This window comes from Vigna radiata, chromosome 6 (assembly GCF_000741045.1).
Source record: "Vigna radiata var. radiata cultivar VC1973A chromosome 6, Vradiata_ver6, whole genome shotgun sequence".
NCBI lineage: Eukaryota > Viridiplantae > Streptophyta > Magnoliopsida > Fabales > Fabaceae > Vigna > Vigna radiata.
This window is the reverse complement of record NC_028356.1, coordinates 6,462,823-6,476,472: the sequence shown is the minus strand read 5'-3', so window position 1 is coordinate 6,476,472 and position 13,650 is coordinate 6,462,823. Positions and strand designations below refer to the sequence as shown.

General features: G+C 31.0%; 2 protein-coding genes across 2 annotated transcripts; one reads left to right on the top strand and one right to left on the bottom strand.

The window, feature by feature from the left end:
• The first annotated feature begins 4,330 nt into the window (after positions 1-4,330).
• On the top strand, positions 4,331-5,474 carry LOC106763323 (ribosomal RNA large subunit methyltransferase E). The gene is made up of 2 exons (XM_014647524.2): positions 4,331-4,898; positions 5,196-5,474. Exons 1-2 carry the CDS (start codon positions 4,334-4,336, stop codon positions 5,318-5,320), a joined length of 690 nt encoding a protein of 229 aa, XP_014503010.1. The 5' UTR covers positions 4,331-4,333; the 3' UTR covers positions 5,321-5,474.
• Positions 5,475-6,894: 1,420 nt separating this feature from the next.
• On the bottom strand, positions 6,895-13,368 carry LOC106765309 (actin-related protein 5). Its single transcript, XM_014649884.2, has 12 exons — positions 13,025-13,368; positions 12,859-12,929; positions 12,241-12,365; positions 12,096-12,137; positions 11,745-11,847; positions 11,416-11,525; positions 9,529-9,638; positions 9,349-9,439; positions 8,807-9,247; positions 8,378-8,505; positions 7,804-8,146; positions 6,895-7,685 (listed from the first exon to the last, which is right to left on the bottom strand). The coding sequence occupies exons 1-12, from the start codon at positions 13,123-13,125 to the stop codon at positions 7,182-7,184; spliced, it is 2,169 nt and encodes a 722-aa protein (XP_014505370.1). The 5' UTR covers positions 13,126-13,368; the 3' UTR covers positions 6,895-7,181.
• Between the last annotated feature and the right edge of the window lie 282 nt (positions 13,369-13,650).

Here is a 13,650-nt window from a genome sequence, read left to right as displayed (position 1 = left end):
TAAAGATAAATGTGATATAAAGTTAAATATAAATAATAAAAATTATATTAAAATAAAATTAAAATTTTTATTTAAAATTATAAAAACATTATTATATTATTATAATTATTATATATAATAAAAATGAAAACTAATTATTTATATATATTATAATAGTTATTATTCAGATTTACATTATTATTATTATTAGTATAATCTATTACTATTATTAGTATTGATATTATTAGTTGAATTTTCTATACTCTACCCCTTTAGTTATCAATAGTATCAAAGTCAACATCAATTTTATTATATTTATATTAATTTTTAATACAAGTTTTTTTTTTTTTTAAATAACCACGACCTTTGGGTACTTCTCAAAATAGTATACATTATATGAAAATTAACATAATTTATGGGTATAATTACTCTACACAATTTCATAATGAATAAAAAAATTAACTCGAAGCAATACCTTTAACAACACATGTCAACAAACTAAATAGATTTAAAATAGACTAATAATGAAATCAGATGTATCTTTATACATAGTAATACGTGGAAAATTATTTTAAAAATTGTAATACCAAAATTTATGCAACTTTAATACACTCTTTAGAGTTTGGATAAATTTAATTTTACTTCATATTCATATGGTACAAATAGACAATTTCCTAATTATAATTCCATATAATGTGATTTTCATCTCCTAAAAACTAAGCAAATTTTTAGAGCCCGTCGTTTAGTGAGGAACATTTTCATAGCTCTTATTTAGCCTTTCCGACTTAGGGAAGCTTCCGTAGCTCTCACTTGAGTCTTTCCAATCTGGGAACGCTTTCGTAGCTCTCACCTGAGTCTTTCCGACCTAGGGAATGCTTCCGTAGCTCCTAGTGTCTGGCGCTCGGTAAGGAACCCTTCCACAGCTCTCACTTGAGCCTCTTCGATCTAGGTAAGTTCTAAGTGAACTCCTAGAGTCCGTCGTTCGGTCTAGAGAGGAGCAACGACTTAAAGCACATTGAAAACAAATTCTCGAATACAAACGTGAACGACCTCTCTCAAGCTCATAGTAATTCATGCACACCTCTTTCAATAAAGAACTTGATTGGGCTTGTGTACTGTACGGATATCTGTCAGGCCAATGAACTAGACAAACAAACAATCTCTTATGTTAAAATAGTCGTTGAGATAATTACAGGATAATCAATAATAATAACAATCATTGATTTGCGGTTAAGGAGAATTATTTACTAGTAATGAACCAAGACTTAGCCAAAGCTCATTTTAATATATATATATATATATATATATATATATATATATATATATATATACACACGTTTCACATGAAGGTCAGGTAACTAATTTTGAGTACTCACTTTCTATTAAATATTATCACGCAACGTCACTTACTTGAGTGTTGGAGTGCCTTTGACAGGTACCTCTGTACGGCTTGGACAAGAAAGAGAGGAAGCGAACAACGTAATTTGGATAATGGAGGATCATTAGGAAGCCCATCCCGTCTTCAGAATAACTTTGAGTGTTTTGAGTAAGGGATCTCAACCCCTACCCGAAACACATCATATTCATATCGTACAAATAAACAATTTCCTAATCATAATCCCATACATTGCGATCTTCATCTCCTAAGTTAAAGAATATTTAATTGATATATCTTAATAAGCATTTGTACTTAATTCATAAGCTTATATTTTTTTCATGTAACTAAAAGATATTGGAGCATTATCATGGATAGTTACTCGATTTCTATAATTTTTTCTTCAAAAAGAATTTCTCCATTTACATGTTTGTTTGTAACTATCCATATTTCTCCTTTACTATCATCAAACAAAGATAGAGGTTAATGATGTAGCTTCAACCTAAGTGTTACTCCCTCTTTTTATAGAAAATTGTTAAATAACCTATAAACCATTTTGGTAATTGATAATTCATCAACCTATTTGGTTATCCAAAATCTAATTCTATTTGATCACATTATAACATTAGTATCAAAATAATTTGTGTTTATTTTGGTTATATCACACTAGAGACATATGTCACAATGATTTTCCTCTTCTTATAATAAAAAAATTACATATGGCTTTATAAAAAAAAAATCATCTTAACTAAGGGTGGGCAAATGAAATTGTACTGCATTGTACTGTTAAAAACTGTACTAAACTAAAAATTAATTTGTTTGAACTGAACTGAACTGTTTTTTTGTTATTGTATTGTACTGTACTAAATTGTACTATAATATAAACTGAACTGAACTACTAACTGAATTGTAAATTTTACTAAACTAATATAAACTGAATTTAACTACTAACTGAATTGTAAATTGTACTAAACAATTCTTAAATTTTTATATATTAGTTTTACATTTATATATATTAGTTTTTTTTTTTGGATTTCTACATGGACGTTCGAAATTTTTGGATGAGTGGAAAATGATCAATCTTATATTTGAATGTGCTAAAATAATTTTTCATGCAAGTCTAATTATAGATAAAAAAAATTGGATTATCAATGTATCATTAAATTCTTTAAAGTTTCTATTTAATTTTGTGAATTATATATATATATATATATATATATATGTATATATATATATATTAGAAAGTGTTTGTTTTTTCTAATGCTCTTCTTCGATAAAATCAAGTATAATTATGACAATTTATAATGATCATTTAACATTTACAATAGAAAGAAGGTCTAATAATTGAAGTCATGAAAAGTTATACATGGTAATGAAAGCGCATAATAACAGCAAAAAGATGTCCAGAATACTGGAAGAAGAAAAAGAAATGGTGAAAAGGTTAAAAAGTAGAAAGACAATTAATACAGTTAACTGAACCAAAAATTTATTAAGTTTAGTTTTTAAAAATTGAACCATAAAATAGTATATTTAAGTTATAATAAAAATAGTTCAGTTCTTTTTAGTATAATATAGTACAATTAACTGTAGTACAATACAGTTCAGTATTTTTTGCCCAGTCCTAATCGTAACATCTCTCTTAGAAGTTAATTATAAGTTTGCCTTATCTTTAGTCGATATGAAAATTTCAACACACTTCTCAGAATAAGGAATATTAATGGATTATTCGATAAAGGGTTACACAATTGGTTAACATTTATATATTATAAATTCATCTTATTTCTAGTTCATATGAGATTTCCAACATACTCATGCTGAGATATATATACATTTTGAATAAGATTAAATATTATTAATAATGAATGACATAATAGACTTATGAAAAACAACAAATCTCATTAGAATAAACTTCGTATAGCTCCCATGTCATCCATCTCTATTTATAACACTTGATTAAATTAAAACAATGGTTAATTTTGCTTATAATAATAAATTTATTTATAAGATTTATTTTCTTTAAAATTACTTATTTCTCTTCTAACTAATTTCATCATAACACATTCTTTTTATCATTTAGTATAAATTGTAATTTGAGTCTTATAAAAAAGAAATTCTAAGTAATAAATTTGTAAAATACTAACCTCATATTTTAGTAGAATGGCCATAGAGTGTCCAAGATAATGATGTTGATCATTAACCGTGATACGTGATTTCCTAGGTTGAGTTGGGAAGTCATTCCTGGAATTGAAAATGATCTTGAAGAGTTGAATAAGTTCAATTAGTAAAAGTTTAAAATGAAAACAATATAAACCTTGGTTTGCAATTTTTACTCTCTCAAGAAAGAGTAATTTGATATTTTACATACATGAGTCAAGGGAAGTAAAATTTCTAAAATAAGGACTTGTTTGGGTAAAATTTTATATTATTTTTAATTTAATCGAGTTTTCATTTTTGTAAAAAGATTTAATATAGTGCTTTATGGTAAATTGACGTTAATATTAATTGAAAGTTATTATGTATCAAAATTTAAGTTTTTCATATGTTAAAAAATGAATTATTTTTTACCTTAATATTATTTAATACTGATATGTGATTTGTCTGAAAGAGAACATGACTATATGATAAAATCATATTTTAATATGTAATATTTTTAAACAATATTAACATTAATTTAATTAAAAATGTCACATGTTTTATTTTACAAAATAACTTAATTAAATCAATTTTAAAAAATAAAAATTAAATTAACTAAAAAATATAAAAATTAAAACCGTCAAAAAGTAAATATATACAAATCAAAATATTAATTAAACACAAAATTTATGTTTTATAACAAAGTATTTTGAAGAGTATATTATTACCATTTTTCTGATTAATGTCTCTACACATAAGTTAATTATTAAAAAATTAATTTAATTGAGTAAATTATGTGAATTAAAGTTTAAAGAGTTAATTGAATAATTTAGAAGCATTGGAGAGATGGGTGTGGGTGGAACTGCAGACTTTTTCTACAAGGAGGCTCAACGGCTAGGCTACGTGGCTCGCTCCGCCTTCAAACTTCTTCAGATTCAGAAGCAACATAACCTAATCAACCGTGGCGCCACCGTTCTCGACCTCGGTTGCGCTCCCGGAGGGTGGCTCCAGGTGGCTTGTCAGAGCTTGGGACCCTTCCACGGCGGAGGCTCCGTCCTCGGCGTCGACACCAAAAAAGTCAAGGTTCCCCCTCTTCACTGCGATTCTAGGGTTCAGACCATCTCTGCTGACGTCACCACCCTCTCTCACCACCGACTCAGAGCCCTTTCTCCCAAGGAAAAAGGGTTTTCGGTGGTACTCTCCGATATGTGTCCCTTAGTCTCCGGAATCACTACCAAAGACGCGGCCTTGTCGTTTGAGCTTGGGATGCGTGCCTTGGATTTGGCTCTCGGCAACAAAATTCACCTGGAGCCAATTGACGATGACCCTTCTTGTTCCGAGGACGGTAAAGGAGTGTTGAAGATTGGTGGGCACCTTGTTATCAAGCTTCTCGAGAGTGAAGATGCCAAAGGTGCTTCCTTGCTTACTTCTCTGAATAATGTCATTGATATGTGCCCAAAATAGAATTTGGTGTGTTCAGTTTAAAAAGTTTGACATTTCAGTGTGATTAATCCCTTAAAGTTTAATTGATGGACTTAATTAGTGACTGTATTAGTCGATCACACTAATTTCTTCAACTTGTATCAAAAACTGAAACTTAAAATGTAGATAAAGACTCGAAACTCTGGTGTAGTGTAGTGTTCAATTCGATTGCTTTGATTGTACTTGTTATGTGTTGTTGATTTCTTTGAATGGTTATTCGCTGCAGAAATTAACCAGCTTTCTAAACCGTTCTTTAAGAAGACATCATGGCTGAGACCTAAAGCTACAAGGCCTTCGTCAAGAGAGATTTATTTGATATGTCAGGGTTTAAAGCCAGATGCTAAGATATAGATTAGATTTGATGTTAAGTATGTCAAGAGAGTTTTGCTTCCGTTTGATGGTGGCAACTGGTGTGTTTGTGAAATTCATTATTTTTCTGGCTGGCTTTTGATGATCATTATTAGTATTATTTTCCAAGGCATAATACTGACCTTATTTCACCTCATCCTGTCAAATAATTATACTTCTATTTATGTCCAAATGTTTTTACTGTTTTAATATTAATTAATTTTTATAAAAAAAAAAACTAAAAAATCGTATTAAAAGAAACCTAATATTATTGAATGTTTAATATTAAAACGAAATATTCTCAGTTCTTTGATATTAAATATACAGAAAGAAATTATAATTATACATATTTTAAATTAGACAACTAAATTTATGAGAATCAAAATATTTATTAATTTTATAACGAAAACAAATTATAAAATAAAAATAATATTTTGAAAAAGTTATAAAAAAATATTAATGTTTACAAGTATTTTAAATGTACTTTTACTTCTTTCTTTAAATTTTAATGATATCTTTATATTTAAACTGATAAAAATTATAATATACCACTTAAACGTGATATACAAAAATAACAATTAAACTAATAATAATTAAAATTTAGCATAAATTTTTAACTTATCTATGTTGAATGATAATAAACAAAATTCACGACAATTATATTAAATTATTATATTATAACAATTAAACATCTTTATATAATTACAATAACAAAATTACACATGATAATGAGTTAAAAAGTAAAAGTAATTATATAAAAGTAATAAAAAATCATATTGATACTTGATAAAAAAAAACAAAATATTAAAAGAAAGTAAAAATGATTAATTATGTGATTTAAAACGATTTGATACATTATTGAATAAAATATATAAAAAAATAAATATATAATTAAATATAGATGAAAAATATTTTGAGATCTAAGAAGAGAAAAAAGAAAATAAATTTTTAGTTTACCTAATGAAAAAATTTATGCGATTAAATATTTAAAATTAAAAGTCAAACATTCATATGAAAAAAAATAAACAATAAACGAAAATATTAGAAAAATAAAAATATTTAAATTTTAACGTAATTAATTAATTATATTTATATTTATACTCCTAATCAATGCGAGAATTTTAATAAAATATAAATCCTTCTTAACAATAATATACATTCAAATATGGTTTATAATTTATTCTATATAATTTTTTTTTGGATACAATAATAAAGATATATATATATATATATATATATATATATATATATATATATATATATATATATATGTATGTATGTATGTTGCTGATCGAAGTTTAATTCTAATTGCGTATGAAAAAAGCCTTTTTAAAAATAGTACTTAATTTAATGAATTCCAATCTTTAAATGAATCAATCTCCAAGGGCCTTTGGAAAATATCATTGGTACAAAATAGCAAAAACTGCGTATATGTTTGTAAAATAATTGAGACGGTTACTTCTGCAACTTTCATCGGTGGCAGTGAAAAAAAATACTTATCATTTCCAGAAGTTGAGTATTTAATTGAAGATTAAAAAGTTAAGTTGATCTGTCTTCTTCAATATTAACATATTTTGTGCCAAACATAAGTATCTATTAAACAAGAAATAAAAAGGTGATGGCTATGCAGAGATTTGAGTTATATGGAGCATATGCCAACGTAAAAGAACAAACAGCAATGAATATGCCCACCAAGAATATGCTATTCACTGGATTGAAAATACTAGCTATTGCTGTGTAACACCATGCTTTTGTTGATGTTCTGATTCAACAAAAAGCAAGACAACATATCATACTACATGAGAATACTTTCTAAACAATGGTCGAAAATTGTACACAATGTACAGTCCTATACTGTGGCAAATTACAATGTATACCGCAGTTGATACCTGCGAAGCCAATCTTCACCCTTTTCATAATAATCCTGCCTATTGAAAGTTTGCATATGGAACTGTGAGTCTGAGGCGAAGGTAGCAGCACCACGCCATGCATCCATGACAGGATCCAATGCTCTTACTATTTTTATAGGTGAGCCACATGGTCTAATCATCCGAATTCCAGCTTCCAGACGTTCAACTATACCAGGGAAAAGAGAACTTCCACCAGTAACAAGTATGGAACTAGTCAGTCTCTGTTCCAAGGTTTCATCCTTGTATGGTAACCTCCTTATTGAGACATCAGCCATCTCGTCTAGTCCTACCTGATCAACCCCAATCCAGTTTGGATTAAACAGTATTTCAGGACATCTAAATCTTTCGACCCCAAGAACAATTTGAAAATCTTCTTTGGTCAGAGGACGCATACGTGGCACCTCAGCAGGTTGACTGGTGCCGGCTTCTAACTTGGGTATAAATGTTGGATCCAGGTCCTATCAAATTAACAGTGTAGAAGCTTTAGTGAATTGTAAATCGAGACCCATATAAACAAGTGCACTTGTACAATCATAAACTAATTTTATGGGATTTTATCCTGCAAGGCGATCTAACCTGTAGCCTAGAAGATATGCGGGCCAGCTCTGTTTCATCTTCATCAGGTTCTTCATCATCATCGTTACCATAATCTTTGCTCATCAATTTGTAAAGCTGCCAATCTTCATCTCTAGCACCAAATGTATCTTCACCCTTACCACGGTCAAAAGCTGCAGTTGTCAGGAGACGCATTCTTTCCCTCTGAGCAGCATTCAGTCTTTCACCACGGCCAATACCACCGGACACATTATTTGTGTTTGAATGGCCTCCGTTTGTCTTAAGTCGTTTTTGTTGGTCAACTCTTTCTGAAAGGTCTTTGTATTTAGCATGTAATTGCTCCAAATAAAGGTCCGGGTTCTCTCTACATTAAGCAGACAAAAAAAGTTTATATTAATCATTTAAAAAGCCTAGTCAAGATTACAATCATGCTATATTAATCATTTAAAGGTCCTGGGCTTAAGTAAATGCGGATAGTAAACTCTCCACTTGTTTTCTCCCATTTTACGTTAAATGAGGGGAAAATCTTACATAATCAAGCCACAAACAGAGTATATTTTTCAACTTCATAAAGAAACTAAAGCATCAAACGTACAGGCGTTTCTCCTCCTCTAGCTGTTGTTTTCTCTCTCGTTCCAATTCCTCTTCATAGCGCTTCTGTTTTAATCGCTGCCTCCCATCAGCCATAGATTTGAGTGACAACTGTTTCTTCTTTTCATTGAGCTGTCAAATATCAATATCGAAAATGCAATTAATATATTGTTAAACTCAGCACAACGAACATCACGTAAAGATGATATTTGAAAAATATAATCATATTAAGATTGTAAGAAAATGTGGCTCGGAAAAAATATTTAAGCACACGTTTGGGAAACCTTATTTCCCTAGATTAAAAAAAAAATCTCTGAATAAAACAGCAAAAGAAAAGAAAAACGCTTCTTTCTCCAAAAGAAGCAGAAAATGAGAATACACCATTCAGCTTATTTATAATGTAAGTGATCAGCTGTCTAATGCAAAAAGAGACCTGTTCTTCAGTCAACATGTCGTCAGGAATATTTATAAGAGAATACTTCTCGCTAGTGCCAAGATCGTCCTTTTCAGTTTCAGCTTGCTCATTCTTTGGTTCACCTTTTGCTTTCCGTAATGATTGCATAACCTTATTTCGTGCAGACTCTATCTCCTGCCTATTGACATAGCCAGTTTCTGACAGGAATGATAGTACCTCACTCTCATCCACTTGTTCAAGCTGATGTAAAAGAAACTCCAAACCATGCAATTCATTTTCCAGTTCATTAATTTTAGAAGACCTCTTTGCCTCAGCCATTTCTCGAAGCCTTTGACCTTGTTTCTCTTTAATTGCTGCCTTTCTTGCGATTTCTTCCTCAGAAGGAGGTTCGTCTGTAGGCGGTGGAACCCAAGGGAGTTGCCAACATCTGGTTTTTGCTTCGGCTTGCTCAGGTTCTTTCTATTATTAAGATCATTCAAGGTGTTTTAGAGGCAATAAAGGAACTTAGTCGAACAGGAAAAAGAATCCATACATGCACGAAAAAGAATCCATACATATACCTGAAACAAACTAGCTTCCGAGGCATAATTTGATGCAATGTAACAATGTTCCATCTTCAGGTCTTCAACCTTTTCCCATGTAAATCTAGTCCTGCATTGGTCATTCAATAAATTCTAAAACATTGCCCAAATTTAACATTCATTTAACTAGTCGAAGAACCCGAATGATTTGATACGCACAAATGATATGGATATTTAAGTGAAAGGAGTTGCTTCAAATGATTAGTCACATGAAATCCACCAACATTAGTACGACAGCATCCTTCATACACAGGCTCCCCGTCTACAAACTGAAATATGCAAACAAATAATATCAACAATAGGCACAATCTTTCAATCACATGCCCAGTGGATTTCTTATTTATTACAATATTGAAAAAATTTAAATTTGAGAATATATTTTTATGCTATTTATAAATTTTAATATATTTTTTTTCTTCTCCCTACAAGGGAAAATTGATGAGTGCACTAATAAGGAAGAAGAAAAGGAGCGAGAAAGTTCTAAAAGAATTACACAAAGCATGACCAAGAACCTTTGTTCTCATAGAAATGTCTTTATTCATGGATTCCAAAGGCTTAGGACCTGTTGTTTTACTTCGATTGTAATTGTATAATAGGATTTTTAATTGTGTTGTAAGTTGAATATATAGATATTTTGTTGGACCGTAATCTACAAATATCAATTGAAGGCTCTATCCGAGGACACATCACTGTTCAACGCAAGGAATAAATGCTAAAGAAACTCTAGGTTTGGAGTGTGCCACAAAGGAGCATGGCATGGAAAGCATGCTCCAAGGAGTGAAGATAAGTGTCAAGGAGAGCACGGAAAGCACCAAGTCAAGGAGGATCTAGAACTTATCCAAACGCATAACACAAGCAAGGAAAGCATGATCCAAGATGTGAAGCTAAGTGCACCAGTTAAGAGAATATTCTAGGACTTTTAGACATCAAGGTAGCACATGAGAAGAGTAGGAATATTCTAGATCTTGTAATAGGCAAGTACGATGCCTATCCAATCCAAGGCACCTGTGTGTCACTGATTACAAATAAAAAAAGTGAAATTTCTGAGAAATTGAGACTTGTGAGTCTTCTTGAGGGTCTGCCTCTCCCTTCTGAAGTTCTATCTTCAGTTTCTAGGAATTAAAGTGGTGATTCACTTCACTTATCTTCAATATACTCAGTGGCAGGATTCTTCCCTTAACTTATCTTGAGTCTACTAAAATGGCATGATTCTTCATCCCTTCCAATTCCATCTCTGGTTTTCTTTTACTTTTAAAGAGCTTTTCATTTGTTGCGCTCTTTGAATCTGAGTCAAGCTTGAATGAAAGTGGTTTCATACCCATTCTTGAACCATGCTCATGAACACCAAGCTAAGAGGAGATTCATATTCCATGGTGATGTTCTTACAATGATTTGATTCCTTTAATTCATAACTATAATTACTTTGGATTTAACTGATTACAAGGGAAGTGCCACTTAGTGGGAGATCCCTCTTCCATTCCCATATTTGAGGTTCCATCCCATATCCTCCATAAAACTGGTTTTCAACTGCCCGTACCCTCTTTTACAAGGATAAGATTACATTTATTTTAACTTATCTACTTCAAAACTTTAAAAAAGACCATATGAAGAATTTCCAGTTTTGGTGCATATCAATAATTGTTAATATTACCAAGCTACCTTGAAAAGTAATTATACAGATTATTAACACTAGTATGGTAGACATAATTCTAGGAAGTTAGCTACTGTAGCAAAAAAGAGCAAATGAGATATATTGAATAAAAAAATGTGGTATGCAACTGTTACTTAATATATGTGACAAAATAAAAGAATTGTCTCCACATTATATCAACCTCTAGACAAAAGACAATCTGAAGAGTAACTGCAAGTAGATTGATAAAACTGACTACTATAATTACAAAGTTGGTCATAGTATACAATGAGATCCTATTTACAAATTTAACCATGCTCAGGTGGATGATTTACAATATTCTGCAACAGAAATGACAAACTCATTTCATTGACATATAAGATCCTTTAATTCAGTAAATAAGATAAAAACAATACCGGAATCACATGGGTTGTGTTGAATCCAGGACACAAAGCAAGACCGTCTTTAGCACAAATTCCTTGTTGTTGATTGTATTTGTAGCTGAATGCCACGTCAACACCAAAAGCTGCCAGAACACAGAAACTCAACTAACTTTTGGAAGCAAATTACACACACAACATCTAGCAAAAAATTCCAGACATACATCCCTAATGAGAAAAACCAGTAACAATCATGTGAAAAAAACAGGGTACTAAAGAATTTTGTATTGAATCAGTTTTCTACTGAAAATCGCTAGTTAAATATGAAGTTTTTCTTTTGTCTGCAGGTTGCTAAGTATCAGTACCAATTGATGGAACTCCGTAAGTCTCAAAAAGAAGTTCTGCCATTTTACTACGAGATTGAACTGGGTTGCATACACATTCGGTGATCAGGACAGGATGATCAATCTGTTCAAGAGATAGACATTAAATTAGAAAGAGTAAGTTAAATTAACCAAATGCAGGAAAAGAACGTATACTTATTAAACGAAAGAGCCACTATGTACCAACTCAAGGACATTATGTTCAGTAACTAGCACACTGGATTTAGTAGTATCAACAACACTAAATACACCAAGGAAGAAAAGACAAAACTAACAGCTTGAAGGAACATAAAAAAAAAAAAAAATGAAACACTACTTCACCTATTTCCATACCTCAGTAGTTGCACCCATCCGGTCAAATCCAAAATCAAGAATCTATGTGTGAAAAAAGAAAAAAAAAATGTCAGTATGCTATCTCAACAGGTTTTTCTAAAATAATGAAGCGCAAAAGTTAAACATGAGACAAGAGGAAATTTACGTATTCCATCGTTTCAAACTGGTAGACAACATTATTGTCAAACGCAGAACGTGGCCCAGAGCGAGTGCAGTCAAAGTATTTCAGTAAGGCAGGATCATGGTCACCCACAATGGTGACTGTCTCTCCTGTGTGAAATAACAAGTATTCACCACACCACATAATTGTAGGCAAGCAAAAAGAACCAATGTTGGGACAGAAATTGTTAGATATAATATAGATAATAATGCAGAAACAAAAACACATACGGGACCTATTTTTTTTGAAAAATTAAAGATTATCCAAGAAAACAATACACAACACTAAAGCAAAAATTTACATAAATAAATATTAAAGCCAAAACGTTAGTCCAATACCCTAAGAAAACAAAAGCATGAAAAAAAAAAAAAAAAGACTCTTTATTGTATTGAAAGAAAAAATGATCTAGAAAAACGTTAATATCAAAATTAATTCTAAGCCGCTAAATAAAAAGTTATTTTTAGAAACCACAGATATCCTCCACGGAAAACAGCTATCTTTGAACCAGCTAAAACCGCTCAAAAGGCGAAATCTCCCGATGAGCATTTAAAGCAAGAACTCAAGTCATCTTATGCAAGAACGAAAAAGGTAATAAAGCAGTACCGGTTACTTTATGGCGTGGCCTTTGCACAATGTTGCGAAAAATAACACGAGGTTCGGGCTCTCCGGCCCAACTGAAAATTCACGAAAAAAAGAACGAGTCTTAACTAGTTAGATGAATTCGATTGGGAAATTAAACCAGAGAAACAGAAAGTTAGGGTTATAATACCCTATGCGGAAATAGGAGGCGCCATTGTCTATGACAATGGGAGTGTTGGAATCGAAGAGGTTGAAATCGGTTTGACGCTGAATGCTGGAAATAAAAGGCATGATGCACTCGTTTCTCGAGCTGGATTTCGGTTCTTGTGTGCGCGCAACTAGTGAAGAGCACCGAACCGGTTGGTTAAACCGAACCGGTTTGGTTCGATGGACGGAGAAGCGAATCCGCGTGGAGTAAGAGCAGCAGTGGATGAACACTATCACACCATTGTATTGACTGTTTTGCTTCAGCGTCTTCGGAGGTTAGAAAGGGGAAAAATTTCAGGAAAACCCCAAGTTATGAAAAATGCGCACATTTAAGTGTTCACTTGTCAAAAATTATATACTGGATCCATTTATAAGAATATATTCAAAAAATATTTAAAGAAAGTTATTAGTTCTCTTATTTTATATAATAAATGTATGTATAAAGTAAGAGAATAATTTCATGCCTATTAAAAAGAATACAAAACAAAAAACCATAAGCAATGACAAAAACTAAATTAATTTTTTTTTAAAAAGTACATAATGTAATAAAATTGTAATCTAATATAACTAAAAATTTCAATACTTACATAATCACGTATAATCTATCAT